Genomic DNA, 20,310 nt, shown 5'->3' with positions numbered 1-20,310 from the left:
GTTACCAAAACGTGTCGTGAGCGAGCAAGTTCATAAAATAACATGGCACGAACCAGAGAATTCTCAATCGTGGTCGAATACCCTTGTGATTTCGGGTGAGGTTCCTTTCGGTGTCTACCTTGGGATAGCCAACGCCCTCGACATGAGCTGGCCAGTTCAAGTTGGGAACTGCATTTTATGCCTACACACACTTGCAAGTTGACATTCACGCGATGGAGTAGTACCTGGGTCGAATCAGTGCCAGACTAGTTCGACGTCCCCAGAAGAATTGTGTCTCTCCGCCCGCGGCAGTATTCTATGGAAACATCAAGGGCCCAATGTGAGGAAAACTTGAACCTGTCCTGAACCATTCCAGCCCTTTGCAGCGTTTGTTGGCGCGTGAACCGTTCTCCGGCAAGCAGCTGTAAGGGTGTGTTCGTCCTGTGGGCCCGATCGAACGGTTCTGCGGCATGCATAGCACCGGCATACGGCCCGTGCCCTGGTTTTCATCCATCGACGTTTGGTCGCTTCGAATCGTCCTGTCGATTCATCTCCTCCTTCGTCTCCTCCTTCCACCATTCCAGACAATTCTTCAGAAAGCGGTCTTCCTTGGCTCGCAGGTCCTTTTCAGCCTTGCTTGTCTCGTCTGCCACAATGGTGTAGATGCTCCCCTGGCGCGGCGGACCTAGATCAAGGAGATCATCAAAGCCTTCATCGCCGACGCCCAACGCCGCAACCCCGCCGATCGCATCGTCGATGTCGTACTCGTCGTCCTTGATCGACTCGATTCTCCGCCCGTAGTTGCGCGGAGCACAGTTCTCCAGCGTCTCTGGATCGACGTACCCGTACAGGACGAAGCGGATGTAGTCTTCTCCGAAGGGGATGCCGCGGCGGAAAGCCTCGCGGACAATCAACTGGTCTGGGCGCAGCAGATTCTCGGGTTCTCGACCGATCTGCTCTGCGGTGCGTAAGCCCCAGTATTCCAGACGGCCCCTGCCGACCTGGTGGGATGGGATGCCGAAGATAGGGAGGCTCCGTTCATCCGGCAGAGGCTGGTACTTGAGCTTGACCCACTCCTGCAGCGCGGCGAAGCGGGTGGTCCAGATCTCGCGCTTGAGGACTTTGAGGATGGTGGTGAAGCTGCGCTGAGACAGGAGCAGCTTGCGCATGCCGTCGCGTTTCTCGCCCGCGGTTGGGTCGTTCAGGCGCAGGTCGAGTTTCGTGAAGAAGCATGCTGCGAAAAATAGGTCCAGGTCGCTCATGAGCCGCTTGTTGTGACAGTATCCGATGCGTCGAGCGTTGTCGGGAATGTCCAGCATGAACCAGAGGCGCTTGATGGCTAGGCCGCAGCGGAAGGGGAGTGGGATGCCGTCTTCGGCAAAGACCGCCATCAGCTCGTGCACGACCTTCTCGCGGTGCAGGACCATCTTGAGCCAGCGGAAGGACGGGACCTTGCGTGGGACCTTACGCTCCGCCATGCGCGCGTTCGGATGTGGAATGCGTGCAACGGGATCTTGGCGGCACAGGTAGGCGTACGACCGGAAGGAGAATGTGCGTGCAGACTCGGGTGCTTTGGTGATTGCCTGGTTAAGCACGACTGTGGTGAATCGTGTGTCCAGGATCGTGTGGAAGTCCTTGCTGATTGCGTACAGACTGATCAGGTCTTTGACTGGCAGGGCGCTGGCTAGAGCGAACACCAGTTCCGGATAGAGCAATATTCCGTCGAATACGTTGAAGTCTGGCTTGTTGGTGCGCTGATAGATGTATGACGGTGGTGGGAGGATGGCTTCGGGTCGTTTGCGTTTCAGTGAGATTCGTGCGTAGTGCTGCGCCCGCTCGACTCGATTCGGCGCCATGTACATGTGTTCAGGGACAAGAGATTCGGGATTCGCTAGATGCACGGCTGGAGTCACGATCGGTGGAGGAATGCCTAGAGAATTTGCGTACTCTGGAGGCAACTGGCCGTTGTAGAAGAGGGCGGCGTTGGTGAGCGCCGGCGGTCGAGCTAGCCGTCGGCCTCTGGCGTCGCGGTCGATGTCAACGTAAGGTGCTATTCCACCGGTTGGGAGCGCTGCTGGAAGCAGACGGCTCGGGTTGGATGGTCCAGATGAGTTGGACACGCCGCCGTCGATGCGTAAAGTGTTTCGTGTCAATTGACCCTGACCACGTCCGGAAGGCGGTTGTTCGGCGTTCCAAGAGGTGGGGACGTTTGGCTCATTGGGCATCGGCCGAGCTGTCAGACGAGTGGTCGTGAATGGTTCGAAAGCTGGCCGAAGAAGAGGATGCCCAGCAGGAATCTGGCCCAGATTTGCCGCGAGTTGGACAAGGGACGACACGCCAGTGAAGGTGTGCTGTATAGCGATTGGGCCGGAGTCTGAATCTGCATTTGTGCCTGTATTTGCATTTGAGGATGACTCTGGCCCTGAGCCTGAGCCCTGGGAAGCAGTTCCGGCCTGGTCTGAAGCGCTAGTGTTCGTCGGTTGTCCAGTGGTGTTGGTGCTTTGAGCTAGGAGAGATTCGACGCCGTAGATTCCTTCTCTCCGCCGGTCTCTGACAGCCAATCCATCCACCGCTGGGGTTGTCTGGTTGGATCTATCAGGGTCGGCATTTTCAGTATCACTCTCATCCCAAGTTTGGTCTTGTCTGTCACCGTTGCGCTCTTCAACGTCTGTTTCTGCTTCACTGTCGGAGACCTGCTGCTGTGGAGGGCGACGGCGCTTGTGTGGGTTGCGACGAGTCTCGGTGTTCAGTTGGTTGTTTGTATTGGTTACATGGCTGGCAGATGGTGACTGGCTTGCAGCAACAGATGGGTCAATGGACGCGGTGGTTTGTGGTGGTGAGAAATGTAGGGACGAGTCGGGAGGATTATTGCTAGAGGGCAAGGCACTGTCGGCTGCGCCGGTACCGGGTGAAGCATCATCGTGCTCATTTGGATCATCTCTCTGTGACAACTTCTTGAAGGGGTGGAGGATATTGCCTATCTTGCTTTTGCCATTGCTGAAAAAGCGAGATCTCTTGCGAGGAGGAGGTCGGTCGCTCATCTTGACAACAACCAGAGGAAGACGAAGGCAGACAATCAAAGACCGCAGTACCTCTGCTTGGAAAGTGCAATTGAGGATGGAGCACGATGAAAGATAGGAAAATGTGGGCAATGTTTGGCAGAGATAGAAGTGGTGAGGTGAAGTCGAGTAGTGGTAGGCAGACGAGAACAATATCAACATGAGCAGTGAATTAAAACATGAATACACAACAAACCGTTGGGTGCGTCCGAATCAGTCCATATGAGATACCGGCAGACTCGGCAAGCACCAGACACAACGCAATCACAGTCATTTCTCTCCATGCCGCCGACGTGTTTACCCAGCAAGGAGGACGCCGTGATCTGAAGACATGGAGAGCAGTTGTTGGGATCAGAGCGGCCGCTGCGGACAGCACTCGACCTGCTGTGGTTTGGCGGTGGCTGGTCACTTAGCATCTCTGGAGTACCTTGCAACGCGACAGACATCTTCACGATGTATGGCTCAAACGCGTTTCTCAGAATCAATGACCTCTTCTCTCGTCGCAGCTCTCATCGCCGCAGTGATACACAACAGTGCTCTTCACAGCCTCATGCTCGACAGTAGCGCAGCCTGCAGCAGACGCATCAATAGTTCGCCGTATGTGGCTAGTGCATCAGCCACAATGTTCCCGCCACAACTTTGAACCCCAGCATTGCGTCATTGTGGGTGATTGGCTTGTCTCCATCGCGCATGACGTAACCGATGTCGATCGGATTCCTCTTCCGGCTGCTTCATTTCCTCTCTCGGATCTCGCTCGCTTCGAATCTCTCTCGTTTGTGGTCCATCAACGATGAGGCGGATTCGCCGGAGTCGATACCCGCAAAAAGCGGGAGAAAAAGAGAAACTAGAAGCTTCAAAGTTTGCGATCACTGCGATCATCTGACTTTGTTTCAGGGCAACGAGGACACAGACGCAGAGAGACAGCCTCACCATCACCTTCTACTGCTTGTAAGACTGCAACTTCTCATAAAGACTCGACGGCCGCACTCTGGCCCACCCGCACCAATGGCTCCCACCGCCTTCCTTGACTTCCGTCCTTCGTCACCGTCACCTTCACCGTCACCGTGTAACACTGCAATGAATGGTAAACCCTATAGTCACTCTAACCCTCCTTCCTACCCTGTCCATGTTCATGTCCCCGTCACATCTCTGTCATCGAAGCGTGAGGCAATCCATTGAAGCATGTCAGTATCCTAACAGGGCACCCAGTCTGCCACTTTGTATTGTCCACTGCCTCCGTTAGAAACAAATGCCTTCTGAGCGTCGCGACAGTGCCGCAGAGGCTCAGCAACATGTCAGTGATCTGGTTGACGGCGTGGTCTACCTCAAGAACAAGGCAAAGGAGAAGACGAAGAAGCTACTAGACTCTGCAGACCCCTCCGATCCCGCCGACCATGTCTCTGACGACGAGACCGACATCTTTGCCGATGCGGCCTTCGACCCTTCGAAAATCCACCAGCCGAGCTCGCCCAAGTCGAAAACGTCCACCCACGAACTCGTCCTCAACAGCGCAAAAGACCTGAAATATGTCGTGTTGCATCCCCGGCGCGTGGCGCGCAGTCAAGCCACGCGCATGGCTGCAGACAAATTGGCGAACGCCAAACATCCGACCCTCACGATTGACCGAGACCAAGAATTGCTGGATGCGCATGACAGCCTCGCGCGCGCGACATCGAACGTCTCCGCGGTTTCGGATGTGGACAAATACAAGTCCAAGGTGGATGACGCCGAGGCTCGAATCCAAATGCTCGAGGTACAGAGAGACAGTCTCCAGACGGCGTGGATCTTGGGTCGGCATGTGTCGCGCACCAAAGTGGTCCGCCCCATTCCTCGACCCCGGATAGAGCAATTCACAACCATCGTCGATGGCCAACGTCGAGTGCGATGGGAACGGTATCTGGGACATCTGGCTCTTTACTACACCCAGGGGTTCACAGCACCCTACATTGACGACTTCGAGTCCCCTCCCTTCGACCTGGAAGACCTGTCTCGGATCCTCGAACGCATCGCCATCGTCAGTGCGCCATGGCAGTCATTCCTGATCGACGTCCGGGACGTTTACATGTGGAACGACCCCAAACAGACCATGCGCTGGCTAGCACTATACTCGGTCCTATGGTACACCCAGCATGTCATGGGCTTCTTCTACTTCTACATCATCTACGTAACCATCCGCAACCGGCTCCGACCATCTACCGTCCAAGGCATTCGCGAGAGTGTGGCCAGATCCATTGATCGAGGAACCCGTGTTCAGGCCTGGGGAGAACTAATCCAACGCCATGGCAAGGACGACTGGCTCGAGCCGTTGCTGGACGAGCTGGGCCCCATGATCCAGCTGCAGCTCGGCGACCTTGCGAATCTGCTCGAGGCGCTGCAGAATTTCTACCGATGGGAACGACCTAGATTGACAGCGGCCTCTCTATTCCTCTTTTCCTGCTGTCTCCTGACCACCCTCGTTGCCGACATGGCCTTCTGCATGAAGCTGCTCTGGCTCATCGTGGGCGGCGTGTTCTTTTTCTCCTTTCCCGTTTCAGCGCGGTGGCCGCAATACCGTCTCCTCGTCTCGCCGGTCCGTTGGGCGTTCTGGGACGTTCCCACACATGCCGAACTGGCCATTCAGAATTTACAGCAGAAAGCCTTGTTGCGAGATGCCGACATGTCAGAATTCGAGCTTCCACAGATCCAGAACACTGCCGACATGCCGAACGGTTCAGCGCATGATGAAACAGGGGACGAAGAAGACCAAGACGAAGACGAAGAAACGCAGGAACAGGAATTGATCGATAAGATCGACCGGTCAACTGAATCCCGCTCCTTCATGGTCTACGACAAGCTTCACGGCAGAGCCCGGCTGATTGTAAGTCGGACCGGTGTCACCGTCCATGCGACGCACGGTCCGCCTCGCAGCTGGCAGTTCTCTGACATCGCGGAGATGCGCAAGATCGACGACGTCGATGTCGATTCGATGCTGAAGAATCTCAAGCACGTGCATTCCCGCTCGGCGAAGGTGCTGCAGTTCGAGTTCCGGTCCAACAACGACCTGGCGGAGATGGATGGGACGCTGACCATTCTGCTTCAGCGGGCGGATCGCGACCGGGTGTTCAATCTCGTGCTAGGCTGGAGCGGGTTGAGATGGCAAGCTCTGATGCTGGAGAGACAGAAGACCAAGAACGAGAAGAAAGACCGGAGTAATCTGGACCGATCCATCAAGCGGGCATTTATTTGATTCCAGCATCCAGGCATCCACTGGCCCTCACCTACCTTAGCAAGCGTTGGCATTGGACAGGATTTCCTATCCTCGTGTAGTTAGTCGAGCAAGCGTTCTGTATCAACATCAATATTATCATATCATTAGCTGTTTTCCCGTCTCGATTTCCCAACAAGTGTCTGCATCGATCAGTGTCTATCCAAATGCATTACGCTAGATGTTCATGTTCTAGTGTCGAAACGCTCCCGTCTTCCACCTCCACCAGGCGACAAAATCGACCGTGGTGACATCGATGCCCAATTTCTTCAACTCGCTCGTGTCGAGGTGACAATCATACGGCCTCAACGTCCCATCCGGCGCCGGTTTCTTCCCGCTCTCTTTATCCGGCACGATCCCATCAATCGGCAAACCCATGATCTCCCCAAAGACCTTGCAGATATCGTATTTGGTCATACGGTCTTCACTGCTGAACTGGAGAATGCGTGGAAGGGGTTCCCCCGAGCCCGGCGCCACCATCTTCTGGTCTGCCGTGACTTTTCCGTCGTCATGGCCGCCTCCTTGATGTGCTGCGGTTGCGGTCGCGGTAGCGCTTGTATAATATTTCGCAATATCGACACACACCCTCGCCACATCCTCAACGTTGGTCGGGTACCGGATAGCCCAGTCGTCCATCTTGACAGGCTTCTTTTGGGACTCGTACAGACTGTCCATCAAGACATTGATTGCGCTTTCTTTATTCTCTTCCGTCGGCCCATACAGCACGGGCACGCGCATGACCACTGTGTTGGGATATGCCAGGACCGCTTTCTCGCCGTCGAGTTTCGTCTGACCGTAGACGTTGCTGGGCTTGGGCTCGTCGGTTGCTTTGTACGGCGCTTGGCCCGGCACGCCGGGGAAGACGTAGTCGGTGGAAATGTAGATCAGGAATACGTTGTTCTCGGCACATGTCTTGGCGAGGTTCGCCGTTGCGGTGACGTTGATTCGGTGCGCGGCTTCGGGGTTCTTGGTGCATGAGTCGGGTTGCCTGTCTGCGGCGCCTGCGTTGGTTTCAAGTTAGTGGTCGAGGTTGGTAGCTTTTGCTGTTGGGTATTGAGGAAGATTGAAGCGAGAGGCAGGAGAGGTTTGCGACATACTGTGGACGACGACTTGAGGTCTGAAGAAGAAGAACGACCGAGGCCTGTGTTAGTTTTCGTTCTGTATCCCAGGTACTAGTAGGTGGGTAGGTAGCTATTTGTTGAAACTTCAAGAAGATGGCTGGTGATGGACGGGGCATGAAATAAGTACTGGTACTTCCAACAACAGGAAAAAGAGATGGCAGTATGTGTGAGGAAGGATAGATGCTGAGATGCTAGATGTTCCCTACTTGACCTCATCGAAGAGCTGTCGAACAGCCTCTTCGTCTTGGATGTCTAGTCTGCGAATCTCCCCAGAGGCTCGGCTGAAGCCTGTGCCTGTCGTCTGCCAGCCTGCGTCGCCGAAGGCTTTGTAGACCTGTCGGCCCAGCAGGCCTGTAGCGCCTGTGACTAGAGCTGATGGCATCGTGTATGTCTGTGTGACCAGCACTGAGTAATAAATCGCAACCGGGGTCTGACGAGAGTGTAGCAGACTCTGTAGACGCCAGAGGTGGAAACTGAGAAGAGTCAGTCTGGAATTTGGATGAGCCTGCGGTGGATGACGCGGTTGTTACAGTTGGCGTTGGAGAAAGATTTCGAGAGCTCTCACAACACCACAACAAACCACTTGAACGGCGTTGAGCTTGAGAGTGAGATGGAGCTACAACCACAACTTTTTGAAGTTGGCATTTATCTCATCTCATCAAGTGATGGGACTGAGTGTGTGACCCTCATCTCCCACGGCTGAAGAGCAGGATCTTGGATGGCCTCATCACTGAAACATCACGCTCATGGTACAAACAACTCTCCAGGGTTTTTCTACCAATATCACGTAGTAGTATCTCATGTAGTTGACCGACTCTCTCTTACGCGTAAAGTCCTATACAAAGATCTTCCTTCTCATGATGTGTCCAGCCAACAAGAAAAGATGACCAGCTGCAATATCGTTTCGTTGTTGTTACTACAGAGCTGCCTGCTTGCCCTACTTCAACTTCAACTTTGTAACAGCCTGCGTCCTCTCCAATGTACCTAGTGTATCTCTTTCCCTCTTCTCTGTTCCTTCGCTCAAGGCGCCGGCGACAATGAAAAGGACAGACCATTAATCAAATGGTTGTGAATCTTGCAAAAATTCCTTGCCGACCCGAAGGCCAGCAAGAGTTGGTCGAAATAGTTTTCAACTAGCAAAAAAGCGAACTCGGCCGGAGCCTCACTGTTGACACTGTTAGCATCTGTCGATAGAAGAGGATAAGATTCTCTTCTCTTCTGCCAGAGACTCAAAACGTACCTGTTACGCTTAATGCCCGTGCACTGGGATGAAGAAAAGAAGAGAAGAAAAAGACGAGAGAACGAGCGATGAGAAGCCTCAAGTACTTGCTGCAGTGGCCGCTGCCTGGGGTTAGCGTGGTCTTGGCGAAAAGAATTAACGGCAGAGTGGAAAGCGCTGTAAGGCAGGTATTGTACGGTAGGGCATGTGAAGTGAGAGTGCAAGGCTTTTGTATTGTAGCGTTATCCTGATCCCAAGTTGCCCAGCTAGGTCAGCAGTTGCCTGCCCGTCGCTTTCCTCATCGATGAGCCGCTAATCAAGATTCTCTCTCCACGTTCACCCACCCAGTAGTTTGTGGTTCAATAAATTATATCCATCCAGCACGACGCCTTCCTCAGACTCATTTTCCAAAGCCGTTTGTCGACAAGGCACTCACCCGGCACAAGAGGTTCGCAGTGTGGGCTCTCAACGGGCCCCTTGACAGCCCCATGTTGGTAGTATTCATCAGGGTCTGTCCTAGCAGCATACAGCCCTCTTGACCACGACCATCGGTTCCTCTTATGTGATCTGTATAGTGATAACATTGTCTTGCTAGACGCAGCCATGCATGCATGGAGACTGACTCTGAAGGTTCTAAAGGGGATGTTGAAGTTCAACCTGGGCTCCACAAACACAGGCTGTATAACATGATGTCCGTACCCTCGAACCCGTCTGGACCTGGAACGAATCATTGGCCATTAGGCCCTTACCTCTGTTATTTTGTTGAATAGAGCAAATATCCGTATTTTTCGATTGATTTCGTGACCGGTCAACGGCAGACGACTCCCTGCAACGGCGTAAGGACTGCAGCACGACTCCAGCAAGCAGGCGTGCATGCATGCAGGATAGCAAACAGTCCAAGGACAGCAGATGTGCCTCTCCACAGGATACGCTTGAGATCGAGGACATAGCAAACATTGTGTGCCAGTTTCAGTTTCAGTTCCCAGTCCATGTGAATGTCTTTGTACCGCGCGATGATCAGTTGGTAGCCAGGCTGTCTCAGAGCTGATGATAAGTATGCGACATTTAAAAGGCCTCCTTGTTCAAGTTGGTGGCCTTGATATCCGGATGCGGTGTCACTCCAAATGAGGAGAAAGAAAACAAGCTCCAGAACAGACAGATAAGAGACTTGAAGCGTCGGACTTCCACGAACCGACACGAGAGATCGACGCCAAGTCGGAGTTGTTTACGAGAAACAACTGGCAGGTTGTTATTACAATCATCCTAATACATCGGCCATTCGCCGATTTCGGGGAGCAGCCGAGATGTCGTCGGCGACCTTGGAAATGCTCACCTTCTACCAAGAACTTTTCGAATCAAGGAGATCACAACCCATTGAAGAAGACAAATCATCATGCCTCGTGTCGAAGTCTTTGACAGGCGTAACGCCTTTTGATCGAAAGCCTTCGAAAGGCGCAGTAAGGTATTTGCTGTTACGCTGCATTACAAGCCATGTCTTTTTGCTAGCCACTGGGCAATAGATACTGCTCTGTGATATGTCTTGATCGGGTATCCGGCACCGGCGAAGGGCGTCGAAGATGATTTAACACCCCAAACTCGTGGATCCTCCAGCGAATGATCAGGCTTGGTGACTTTTTAGTCCAGAAACGCTCTGATATGGCTTCGAGTTGGAGAATGCTTTGCCCTTAACCGTGGGCGAAAGACTTGTTTGTGCTGTCATGTCGCATTACCCGTCCATTAATTCATTGCCTTTTTATCTCAAAGCGTTCCGTTCGTTGTAACCAGTTTCTTATTCCCAACCAACGGTGAACCCGCTGCCACCCATGATCTCAGAAAGAAGGCAGTCAGGATGTCGAGCCAGGAGATATCAGAGAAGGATGCTACAACCCGCCCTGTCCGCGATGGGGACAGCGTCGGGGACCTGAACCTCATCAAGCACAGTTCTCGAGGCACTCTGCCGGAATTGAAACAGGTCGCCAGCAATGCTATCAGCAGGGTGGCATCTCGAATCACAAATCGGGACATAATAGATCCTGGACCCCCTCCGGACGGCGGTTGGAAAGCATGGCTCCAGGTAGGCATGGCCTGGGTGGTCTGTTTCTGTACATGGTAAGTCGAGTGGATTCCGCGAACAAGAACGGTGGATGTTTAAAGGTCTGGTTTTTGAGGGCGCGCGATAACCTCTTGTCTTACAGGGGCTACATCAACTCCTTCGGCGTCTTCCAGACGTACTATACCGATACATTGGGCGAGACGCAGTCGACGATATCCTGGGTGGGATCGATCCAACTATGGCTCGTCTTCTTTGTGAGCACGTTTTCCGGACGGGCACTGGATGCCGGATTGTTCATCCCGACGATGGTTCTTGGGTCGGTGATTCAGGTTCTGGGCATCTTCATGACCAGTCTCTGTAAGGTGTTCTGGCAGCTTGTTCTGGCCCAGGGAATCTGCACCGGCCTGGGCAGCGGCATCATCTTCTGTCCCTCGATGGGCTTGGTGACCACGTACTTCCGGAAAAACCGAGGCATTGCCGTGGCCATTGTCACGACCGGCAACTCGGCAGGCGGCGCCATCTATCCGGTGATTGTGCGACAACTGCTCCCGCAGATCGGCTTTGCCTGGACCGTGAGGGTGCTGGGGTTCGTGAACCTGGGCCTCCTGGTGGCGGCGGTGGCGTTTATGCGACCACGACTTCCGCCCCGGAAATCCGGGCCCATCTTGGAATGGAAGGTCTTCTTGGAGGTGCCGTACGTGTGCCTCGTGGTCGGCCTGGCGTTCGTCTTTGGCGGTCTGTTCTTCGTCTACTACTATCTGGCCTCGTACGGCCGCACCATCATCGGCATGTCCTATATCGACTCGCTGAACCTGCTCATCATGTTCAATGCCGTGGGGGTCCCCATCAGGCTGATGACCGGGTATATCACGGATCGCTTCTTTGGGCCTATGAACACCATGGTCCCTCTTTTGTTTATGAATGCCTTGTTTGGCTTTGTCTGGATCGCCGTCGTCTCCGAACCGGGCATGTACGCTTTCTCCGTCTTCTATGGATTCGCCGCGGGCGCGTTCCAGTGCCTGTTTCCCACCACAGTCACCAGTCTGAATGACGATATGAGTAAGAATGGCGTGCGCATGGGAATGGCCTTTTCCGTCTTCAGTTTTGCCGGTCTGGCCGGTCCCCCTATCGGAGGCGCTCTGTTGTCGACCAATGGAGGCGGAAGAGGAGGTTATTTGGTCGCTCAATTATGTCTGGGCTTCTCCACGACGATCGGATCGTTTTTCCTGTTGGCCGCCCGTGTGCACAAGCACGGTTGGAATCTGAGGAAGAAGTGTTAGTCTTTACATGTCGATGGACAATCGCGTTTCCACGAAGCAGCTCCCAATATAGACGGTGCGCACTGCACATCTGATCAGCAAATCGTCAACAGAATAGATGGACGGGCAGAAGGATGTAGCATCTTGACCAAACTCTGCCAGCCGATTGTGCATATTGTCAGTCATCACGCAAATCAAATCGGCTGGCAGAGCTCCTCGTTGATGTGTGGTAGATGAATCATTGCTCAAGGTAGCAAGCAGCGTGCTCATCAATCAATATCGTCTTGTCTCTGTGTGAAGGCTTCTGCTTCCTGGAAGATAACATCAATCATGGTCTCGTCGACACAGCATTTTCCTGTTGGACGTTGGACATTCACCCATATGAGACCACTCATTTGTTCAAGACCAGCGATCAATCATACTTGGTCCATTGACTAGAGTGATCATGGCCGACTCACCACCTTACGCCGACCAGCCCCTCGACATCTGGACTGCCTTCTCCCACCGTTCGAACATTTCCCTGCTCTTGGCCTCAGGCATTCGCGGCGTGAAATCTGTACGGCCTTCGACATTGACCGACTTCAATTCATCCAGACTTTCCCAGACGCCGACAGCCAGCCCTGCCGCAATGGCTGCCCCGAGGGCAGTAGTCTCGCGCATTTGCGGCCGCAACACAGGAATCTGGATCAGATCTGCCTGAGTCTGAAAAAACAGCCGCCATCAGGATCATACTCAAGAAGCATTCAATTGACAATACCGAAACAGTTACATACCTGCATCGTCAAGTCCGAATTGCTCATGCCGCCGTCGACCGCGAGCGCGGCCAGTTTGCGGCTGGAGTCCTTCTCCATAGCATTGAGGATAGCCTTGGTTTGGAAACACGTTGCCTCCAGAGTCGCACGAGCGACGTGGCCACGGTTAGTGTAGGCAGTTATGCCATCTTGTAATACAAAATGAGCATCATATGGACCACAGCGAATATCTCAACTCACAGATGGTTCCCCTGGCATCGTCAATCCAGTAGGGAGCGAAGAGCCCACTGAAGGCGGTGACAAAGACCACGCCTCCATTGTCTTCAACCGTGGATGCCAACTGACTGATCCTGCTCGAAGACTCGACAAAGCCCCAGTTATCGACCAGGAATTTGACGCTCGATCCTGCCACAGCGATGCTGCCTTCGAGCGCATACATGCGGTTCCCCTCGCCGAAATCATAGGCCACCGTCCCCAACAGGCCGTGGCTGGAGAAGACGGGCTTCTCGCCAACATTGTACAGCAAGAAACAACCCGTCCCGTATGTATTCTTTGCAAGGCCCGGACTAAAGCCTTTCTGGCCGACCAGGGCCGCCGACTGATCCCCTAGACAGCCAGTGATAGGCACGCCTTTCAGCACACCAGACTCGAGACGTCCGTATGCTTCGCGGTCAGACGATCGAGTGATTTTTGGGAAATGGACCTTGCGCGGATCGAGCCTGAAGAAGTCGATGAGTTGATCGTCGTAGTCCAATGTTCGGAGATTCATGAACATGGTCCGCGAGGCATTCGTCGGATCCGACACGAACACGTTCTTATTGGGGCCGCCGTTCAGTCTGTACACGAGCCAGCTGTCGATGGTGCCGAAGGCGAGGTTGCCCTTTTCATAGGCGTCTTTGACCTTGGGCTCGTTCGCCAGCAGCCACAGCAGCTTTCCCACTGATGGATATGTCGATAGTGGCAGCCCGCATAGTTCTTGAAGCTTGTCCGCTCCTAACCGTTGCTTGAGCTTGCGCACCAAGGCTTGCGTGCGCGTGTCTGTCCAGACGATGGCGTTGTACAGAGGCTCGCCCGTCTCATGGTTCCACACCACCTGTTCTCGGTGCTATGTCAATGAAAAGCCACGACTAAGTTGATGCAGAGTGGGCGAAGTATAAGTATTAGATCGAGGAATGAGGTTGATGCCTTACAGTTGTCTCTCGTTGGTTCGTGATCCCAACGGCCTTGATACTCGCCTTTGCGTGGCCCTGGTTTTCCAGGTCTTTCACTGCCCCTTCGATGCATTGCTCCACCGACGAAATGATCTCAAGTGGATCATGCTCATGCCAGCTCCACAGTCGGTTAATATCAACAGATCATCCAGATCTCAGAGGAACACAGACGTACCCGGATTGTGGGTAGTATTGCTTGAACTCAATCTGATGTGACGCGACTGGTTCTCCGGACCGGTTGAAGATGAGGAATCTGGTGCTCGTCGTGCCTTGGTCTATCGAGCCCACGAATGTCTCATGGCTGTCATCTGTGGGGTCGCCCATCTTGTTCTTGATTGCTGCCAACATCCGATCGAGTTTCAACCGAGCCGCGTGAAGCCTGAAGACTCAGGGGCGTGTGCGGGTTGGTGGGATGGGAGAGGCGGTAGTTGATATCGTCTAATTCAAAGGAGTCTGTAGGATTCTCAGGGAGCTGGAGACACCTCTGAATGAGCAGATGAAGCTATCAAGTCTGCTTGAAGCCCAGCTCGGCTGACTGACCCCGAAATGCAGTGACAGTCGACACTGAACAAACCTCGGCCTGGTAGAATCCGGGGTCGTGGAGACGATTCGAAATGGGGTGAAGTAGTGAAGGTCAAGTGGGATGATAGTCAAGGCGGTCGTCAGATCGTCTGTATCAGAAGTATATTGGGGATGCAAATCGAAAGAGCAAGTAGTCGTACCGCGGAATCAGACGCCGGTCCCAGAGGCATTATGCTCCCCCTCGTTCAAGACCTCCATGCTCCAAAGATTCGAAGAAAGGGCAGTCCTGTCCGACATGATGTGCCAGCCATCCCTGCTTGCTACCACACCACATTAGCCAGGTTGCTAAGGTCGAGTTAGTGTGGTACAACCCTTGCTTGATCGCACGACGGACAGATGGACAGATGGACAGATGGTCCAGAGGAGGAGGCCAGCCACTATTTGCTGGGGATGGTGATACTGCAACATCAGCGTCACTGACCTTGAACGACACAATCTTGTTTTAACTTGAACTCGAAGCGGCAGACCTCCGGAGACTCAGATACCAAGAGAGAAGAGGGAAAAGTCAGAAGCTGCAGCTGATGACTTGGGAGGCCTTGTCACCTGTGGATAGACCTGGAAATGGCATCGCTTTGTCCAGAACGTATCATTCATTCTGCGGGGTAGAGATACTCTATCCCTCTATCCCTTCTTTTCCTTCATATATCCGGGGGAGGATGGAACTCCAAGGCGGCTGCTGATTCGACAATCCGGTCCAATCCATGGACATTGGACATTTAGTTGCTCTGACTAGAATTCTGGCTTACACTTTTGATGGACGGCAGATCGAGGACGATGATGCCGCTAGACATCCATCTCGGAGACGGAAGAACCGAAAGACTCTAGAATGTCTGACACTTGTCGTCGTTCCCAGCCATGCCGGAATACCAGGAAGCAGTTCGTATTCGCATGGATGAATGATGATCAATTCTATCACCAGCTCTTGAAATCGATTAATCACAGTCCGCGTTCGCCGGGGTTCGCCTTATCAGCCGGATATAAGATCTAGGATGGGATGGGACAGGGGAATGAGCATCAGCGTCAGCGTCAGCCTCGGTCAGGTCCCATGCCGGTCGACCGTCGACGTGCCCACCAACCAACAGATTGTACTTGCAACAATGGACGCCGCCATATCCTCCTACCTGGTAGGCTGGTGATGACAGTCACTTCCTCCGCCGCCGATGAGTTCAGTACCTCACCATCCTGAGTTTGTACGATTGCGCCCTCTGTGCTGCAATAGACATCCCTGGGGTGTCACAGCTTCGTCACAAGGCTCGGGCAGTTTGATCCAGCATCCTGTCCTCTCCCGGCCTGTCCTGTCCCCCCTTGTGCAAACATGGCTTCGGCAACTCTGACCCGAAGAGATCGAGGATCCTGAACATCGTCTGGACGATCCTACCTAAGGTAACACTCAATCAGTCAATCCGGTCTCTCAAAAGTCTAGTGGTGTTACATGGGCTCTACTCTCGTCATCCCGTCTCCCCCTCGTTGAACTAGGGGTGGCCCTGCAGACTGCACTGTACAGTACAAGGAATGAGTGTACTGCTTGCTTACCTCGCCTTGTACTCGCTTTCCAACCGTGACTCTCCGCCCTTCCCCCACAGTCAACTTGAGGGTTCTCTGCTTGTTTTTTCCCACTGCAGCTATACCGTCCGTCTCGGGGCATCAAACCAAATCAAACGATTCGATTCGATCGACTCCGCACTCTCTCGGCCATCGGAAACCCCGTCTGACATTGCCAGCAAAGCAATAAGAGACCCGGTCATTCCCTGTCTACCTAGCAGCACTGTCAAGATGGAATCTGAACAGATTCGCAGCATTTCTCTCATCCCCGGCACGGCAACGGCGGCGACCAAAGACATCAACACCATGGCTTTCGAGAAGGCTTCACTGTCATCGACGCCTCCGACTACCCACAACGAACGGATCCATGACGAGCACGAGCACCAGCACCAGCACCAGCACCAGCACCAGCACCAGCATCCAGACCCGTACCGGCGGACGACCGTGCCAGGCCAGCCGGCGTATGCAGAGCATGGGCCTCTAGTGGACCACAAGATCCCGCAAGCAGACTTTGTTCAGTCAGAGCCAGATCTGCTCTGGAGCAGAGTCCGGCATTTCTGTCGAGAGCCTTTCTCGGAGTTCTTCGGCGTCTTTATCCTCATCTTGTTCGGGGACGGCGTGGTCGCGCAGGTTGTCCTCAGCGGTGGCTTGAAGGGTGACTATCAATCGATCTCTTGGGGTTGGGGGTAAGTGAGAAAGAGAACCAGAGAGAGAACCAGAAACCAACTCCTATTCCTACTTCTACTCCTAATCCTACTCCTACTCCTCACATCTCTGTCAGTCTATTGGGAGACCCCTGACTGACAATGTCCTCAAAGCCTAGGAGTAATGCTCGGCGTATACTCCAGCGGCATATCAGGCGCTCACCTAAACCCCGCCGTCACGTTCGCCAATTGCGTCTATCGGAAGTTTCCATGGCGCAAGTTTCCCATCTACATGGTAGCCCAGACCCTAGGGGCCATGTGTGCATCCGGAGTCGTGTATGCCAACTACAAATCAGCCATTGACGTTTTCGAGGGAGGGCCCAATATTCGCACTGTGCCTGGATACTCGGGCACCGCCACTGCCGGCATCTTCTGCACATATCCGGCCGACTTTATGACCAAAACGGGCCAGTTCTTCTCCGAGTTCATCGCGAGTTGTATTCTCATGTTCCTGATCTATGCCTTGAAAGACGACGGCAATCTTGGAGCCGGGAACCTCACTCCTCTGGGTCTGTTCTTCGTCATCTTTGGTATCGGCGCCTGCTTTGGCTGGGAAACTGGCTACGCGATCAATTTCGCGCGAGATTTCGGTCCAAGGTTGATGTCGTATATGCTGGGATACGGGCCGCACGTGTGGACGGCCGGCGATTATTACTTTTGGGTAAGACGACGGCTGATTCCTGATTGCTGAATCCAGAATCCAGATTGCAGCACTTTCCTTTGTACTCCAGATACTGACGAATTCATAGGTTCCAATGGTCGCTCCGTTCTTCGGTTGCACGTTCGGCGGCTGGTTATACGACATGTTCCTCTTCACCGGCGAATCGCCCATCAACACCGAATGCGTCGGTCTGGCTCGCCTGCTGAAATGGAACAAGAAGACTTGGTCCAATACGCACAACTCTGAGGTCTGAGGTCTGATGTCTGAATGTTGGCTTCACGGCAAAAATGTAGTATCCCATCGAAAAAGGCGACCGGAAGCAAAAGTCATGCATGTCCCTTCCATCACCAGCACAAAATGAACAGACTGCAAGAAGATTACACGCAGGCACAGATGTCGAGGACCCAAAATGTACTCTAGGATACGATGAATCAATCACCTTTGGCATGCAACTGAACGCATAACAAGCGACAGCGATAAGTACGGTCTCTCCCTTTGGTCAAGGACAAGGACAGGGCAACGCATACCCATATACTCGATTTTTCCCTTCTATTGCGTTGCCATCCCTGATTTTCGCATGAAAGCCATGGAATAAGGACTGCCGTGTGGCAAATCATTCTCACCCTCATATTTCCACGGCTTCAATGGCCTGTCAAAGCCCTCACTTGTCTGCCCTCAGTCAAGTTGTTCCTGCGCCTGCGCCTGCTCATGTTTTCCGCTCATGTTCTCAAGCTCGTTCTCCGCTGCGTAGGACTCTCCTGGCCTCACACTTCATGCCATGTAGGGAGGAGAAAATGGGGAGGAGAGCAGAGAGAAGACAAGGACAGAGGGTAGGGGAAGAGAGGAGTGAGGTGAATAGCGGAGGTTTGGGGGAAGTCAGTTCGGAGATCGTTGGAGGTTCGGAAATATGACAGGAAAGATCGTGCTATCTTTCTTGCTGTGGGTTTGAGATAGTATGGATACCTGGTTGATATTCATATATAAAAGCGCTTCAATGGGTTATGCTTCAATGGGTTATGCGGTTGTCTGAGCTATAAACTCCTACTGTCTCTTTCACGTATAAGTCTGACCGTTTCCTCGACAAAACTGGCAGAATGTCAGGTCTAGCCATGTTCTAGGCATGTTGACCCCTCGAGGCCAGCTAGTAGGTGTAGTAGAACCCTTGAAGACCCTCGATGGGCTTTCCACCCGCCGCAGCTCGCTTGTTGGCTCTCCAAAACTTGTAATCCAAAGCCAAGGTGATAATGATGATCAGGCCGCTGGCAATCATGCAAGTCAAGATACCGGGATGATAGTCCGGCTTATCCTCTTCTCGGAAAACCGTGCTGCCAATAATTCCGCCAATGCCGCCAGCACCGACGAGTGTGGCGCTGCACAGAGCCCGCTTCCACTGGCCTCGAATGTTGTTGGCTTGCCAGGTAAGGACGCAGGGAACGTTCGCATTGCAGGCTGTGGTGGCGATGAAAACACCAAAGTAGCGGACGCCCACATTGTCGAGGTAGCCGAGAAGTGGAAGACCTAATCGCGATCCATCGTTAGGTGGATGTAATCTCATCTGGAAGGGAGGAAAACTTACCAATCAGAAGCAGAGCTCCGTTGGCGAGGATAAAGGGAGACCGAAGGTGCCATTTATCGCCCAAATAGGCAAAGCCGTACATGACGATGGCGGCAAGGACATATGGAGGTGCCACAAGACATTGAGATGCAGCGACATCGAACCCCATGCCCGAGTTCAGGATGATAGGCAAAAAGTAGGCGATCGCGTATGTATTCGTGGTTGACAGACCGAAAAGCGCGGCGAATCCCCATACCTTCAAATCCAGAGCGTTCTTGAGGTATTCGCCCAAGCGGAATCTTTCAGGAATGGCATCATGTCGGTCCTTCTCGATGCGTGCGACGACAAAATCGGCTTCTGCCTTGTTCAAGAACTTCAGGCCAAAGGTCTCGGTTGACAGTTCGGGGAAATCGACAATCAAGATGTACGAGACAATGGCCATGATGGAGGTCAAGACGCCCTGAAGGATGAAGATCCATCTCCATCCTGCAATGCCAGGCAGGACACCGGAGGGAGCCGTGGGATTGGCCGCAGTAGGACCATAGTGTTGGCCCCACCAGGCTGGTCCGCTCCCGTGGTTCTTCAATTGTGAAAAGCCATAGGCGAGGATGCCGGAGAAGGCGGACGCCATGGACCCAATGAGATAGAACACGGCGTTTCGTTTCTGGAGGTCGTAGCGGGGATACCAGCAAGACAATAAATAGGCGCACCCTGGACATTATTAGTCAGACATCTGCAGAAACATGATGCACTACCGACCTGGGAAGAAACCGGCTTCGAAAACACCCAGCACCAGACGCAGTCCGATTAGATCAGTCCAGTCTTTGACAAACCCAAAGCAGATCATGGTGATGCCCCAGAGAAGAGTGATGGTAGGAAGGAAGAGCCGGGGACCAAGCTTGCGCAAGACGACCGTGGCCGGAGGTTGCAGCAAGACGTAGGTGATGAAGAAGAGAAGGACGATGATAGAGTATCGATTTCCCGTCAGGACCAAGTCGACTCCCATCCCGGCAACAACGGCGATGCCGAGATTGGTTCGATCCATCAGCGAGACACAGTACAGAAAGCCCAAGGTCAAGACAAGGCGTTTGTCAATGCGCCTAATGATCTTCTTCTGCTCCTCAGGGGTAAAAGCTGCAATACGGGCATCGTTCAGCTTATCGCTGTCCACAGATGCCTTGGTATCGGCGCGTTCAAGTTGGTCAATATCGACCTCCTTCTCGGATGCGTTCGCCATATTCGCAAAAAAGATAAGGTAGATACCTAGGGAACAGGAGAAACAGAAGGTAGAAGCTATGAGAGATTGAAGATCTGCAAGAACAAGAAGGAAGTGAACGGTCCCTGGAGACGACTTGGGGTCTATATCCTT

The 20,310-nt window shown here is 53.4% G+C and overlaps 7 protein-coding genes across 7 annotated transcripts; 3 read left to right on the top strand and 4 right to left on the bottom strand.

Moving 5' to 3' along the window:
• Window positions 1–485: 485 nt before the first annotated feature.
• Window positions 486–3,020, bottom strand: A1O1_02408 (uncharacterized protein; the record flags this gene model as incomplete). The annotated part of the gene is made up of 1 exon (XM_007723319.1): window positions 486–3,020. The coding sequence occupies one exon, from the start codon at window positions 3,018–3,020 to the stop codon at window positions 486–488; it is 2,535 nt and encodes an 844-aa protein (XP_007721509.1).
• A 1,267-nt stretch (window positions 3,021–4,287) lies between these two features.
• Window positions 4,288–6,264, top strand: A1O1_02407 (uncharacterized protein; the record flags this gene model as incomplete). The annotated part of the gene is made up of 1 exon (XM_007723318.1): window positions 4,288–6,264. One exon carries the CDS (start codon window positions 4,288–4,290, stop codon window positions 6,262–6,264), a length of 1,977 nt encoding a protein of 658 aa, XP_007721508.1.
• Window positions 6,265–6,474: 210 nt separating this feature from the next.
• A1O1_02406 (uncharacterized protein) lies at window positions 6,475–7,785 on the bottom strand (the record flags this gene model as incomplete). Its single annotated transcript, XM_007723317.1, has 3 exons — window positions 6,475–7,283; window positions 7,380–7,399; window positions 7,610–7,785. The coding sequence occupies 3 exons, from the start codon at window positions 7,783–7,785 to the stop codon at window positions 6,475–6,477; spliced, it is 1,005 nt and encodes a 334-aa protein (XP_007721507.1).
• Window positions 7,786–10,471: 2,686 nt separating this feature from the next.
• A1O1_02405 (uncharacterized protein) lies at window positions 10,472–11,955 on the top strand (the record flags this gene model as incomplete). Its single annotated transcript, XM_007723316.1, has 2 exons — window positions 10,472–10,731; window positions 10,818–11,955. 2 exons carry the CDS (start codon window positions 10,472–10,474, stop codon window positions 11,953–11,955), a joined length of 1,398 nt encoding a protein of 465 aa, XP_007721506.1.
• Window positions 11,956–12,396: 441 nt separating this feature from the next.
• A1O1_02404 (glycerol kinase) lies at window positions 12,397–14,221 on the bottom strand (the record flags this gene model as incomplete). Its single annotated transcript, XM_007723315.1, has 5 exons — window positions 12,397–12,636; window positions 12,708–12,874; window positions 12,927–13,779; window positions 13,877–14,015; window positions 14,073–14,221. The coding sequence occupies 5 exons, from the start codon at window positions 14,219–14,221 to the stop codon at window positions 12,397–12,399; spliced, it is 1,548 nt and encodes a 515-aa protein (XP_007721505.1).
• Window positions 14,222–16,327: 2,106 nt separating this feature from the next.
• Window positions 16,328–17,639, top strand: A1O1_02403 (aquaglyceroporin like protein, other eukaryote; the record flags this gene model as incomplete). The annotated part of the gene is made up of 3 exons (XM_007723314.1): window positions 16,328–16,707; window positions 16,840–17,386; window positions 17,475–17,639. The coding sequence occupies 3 exons, from the start codon at window positions 16,328–16,330 to the stop codon at window positions 17,637–17,639; spliced, it is 1,092 nt and encodes a 363-aa protein (XP_007721504.1).
• An 888-nt stretch (window positions 17,640–18,527) lies between these two features.
• On the bottom strand, window positions 18,528–20,178 carry A1O1_02402 (uncharacterized protein; the record flags this gene model as incomplete). The annotated part of the gene is made up of 3 exons (XM_007723313.1): window positions 18,528–18,904; window positions 18,963–19,652; window positions 19,701–20,178. The coding sequence occupies 3 exons, from the start codon at window positions 20,176–20,178 to the stop codon at window positions 18,528–18,530; spliced, it is 1,545 nt and encodes a 514-aa protein (XP_007721503.1).
• Window positions 20,179–20,310: the final 132 nt, after the last annotated feature.

Source organism: Capronia coronata (assembly GCF_000585585.1).
Source record: "Capronia coronata CBS 617.96 chromosome Unknown acBCG-supercont1.2, whole genome shotgun sequence".
NCBI lineage: Eukaryota > Fungi > Ascomycota > Eurotiomycetes > Chaetothyriales > Herpotrichiellaceae > Capronia > Capronia coronata.
Note: the sequence above shows the minus strand (reverse complement) of the source record. Positions and strands in the feature narration are given on the sequence as shown.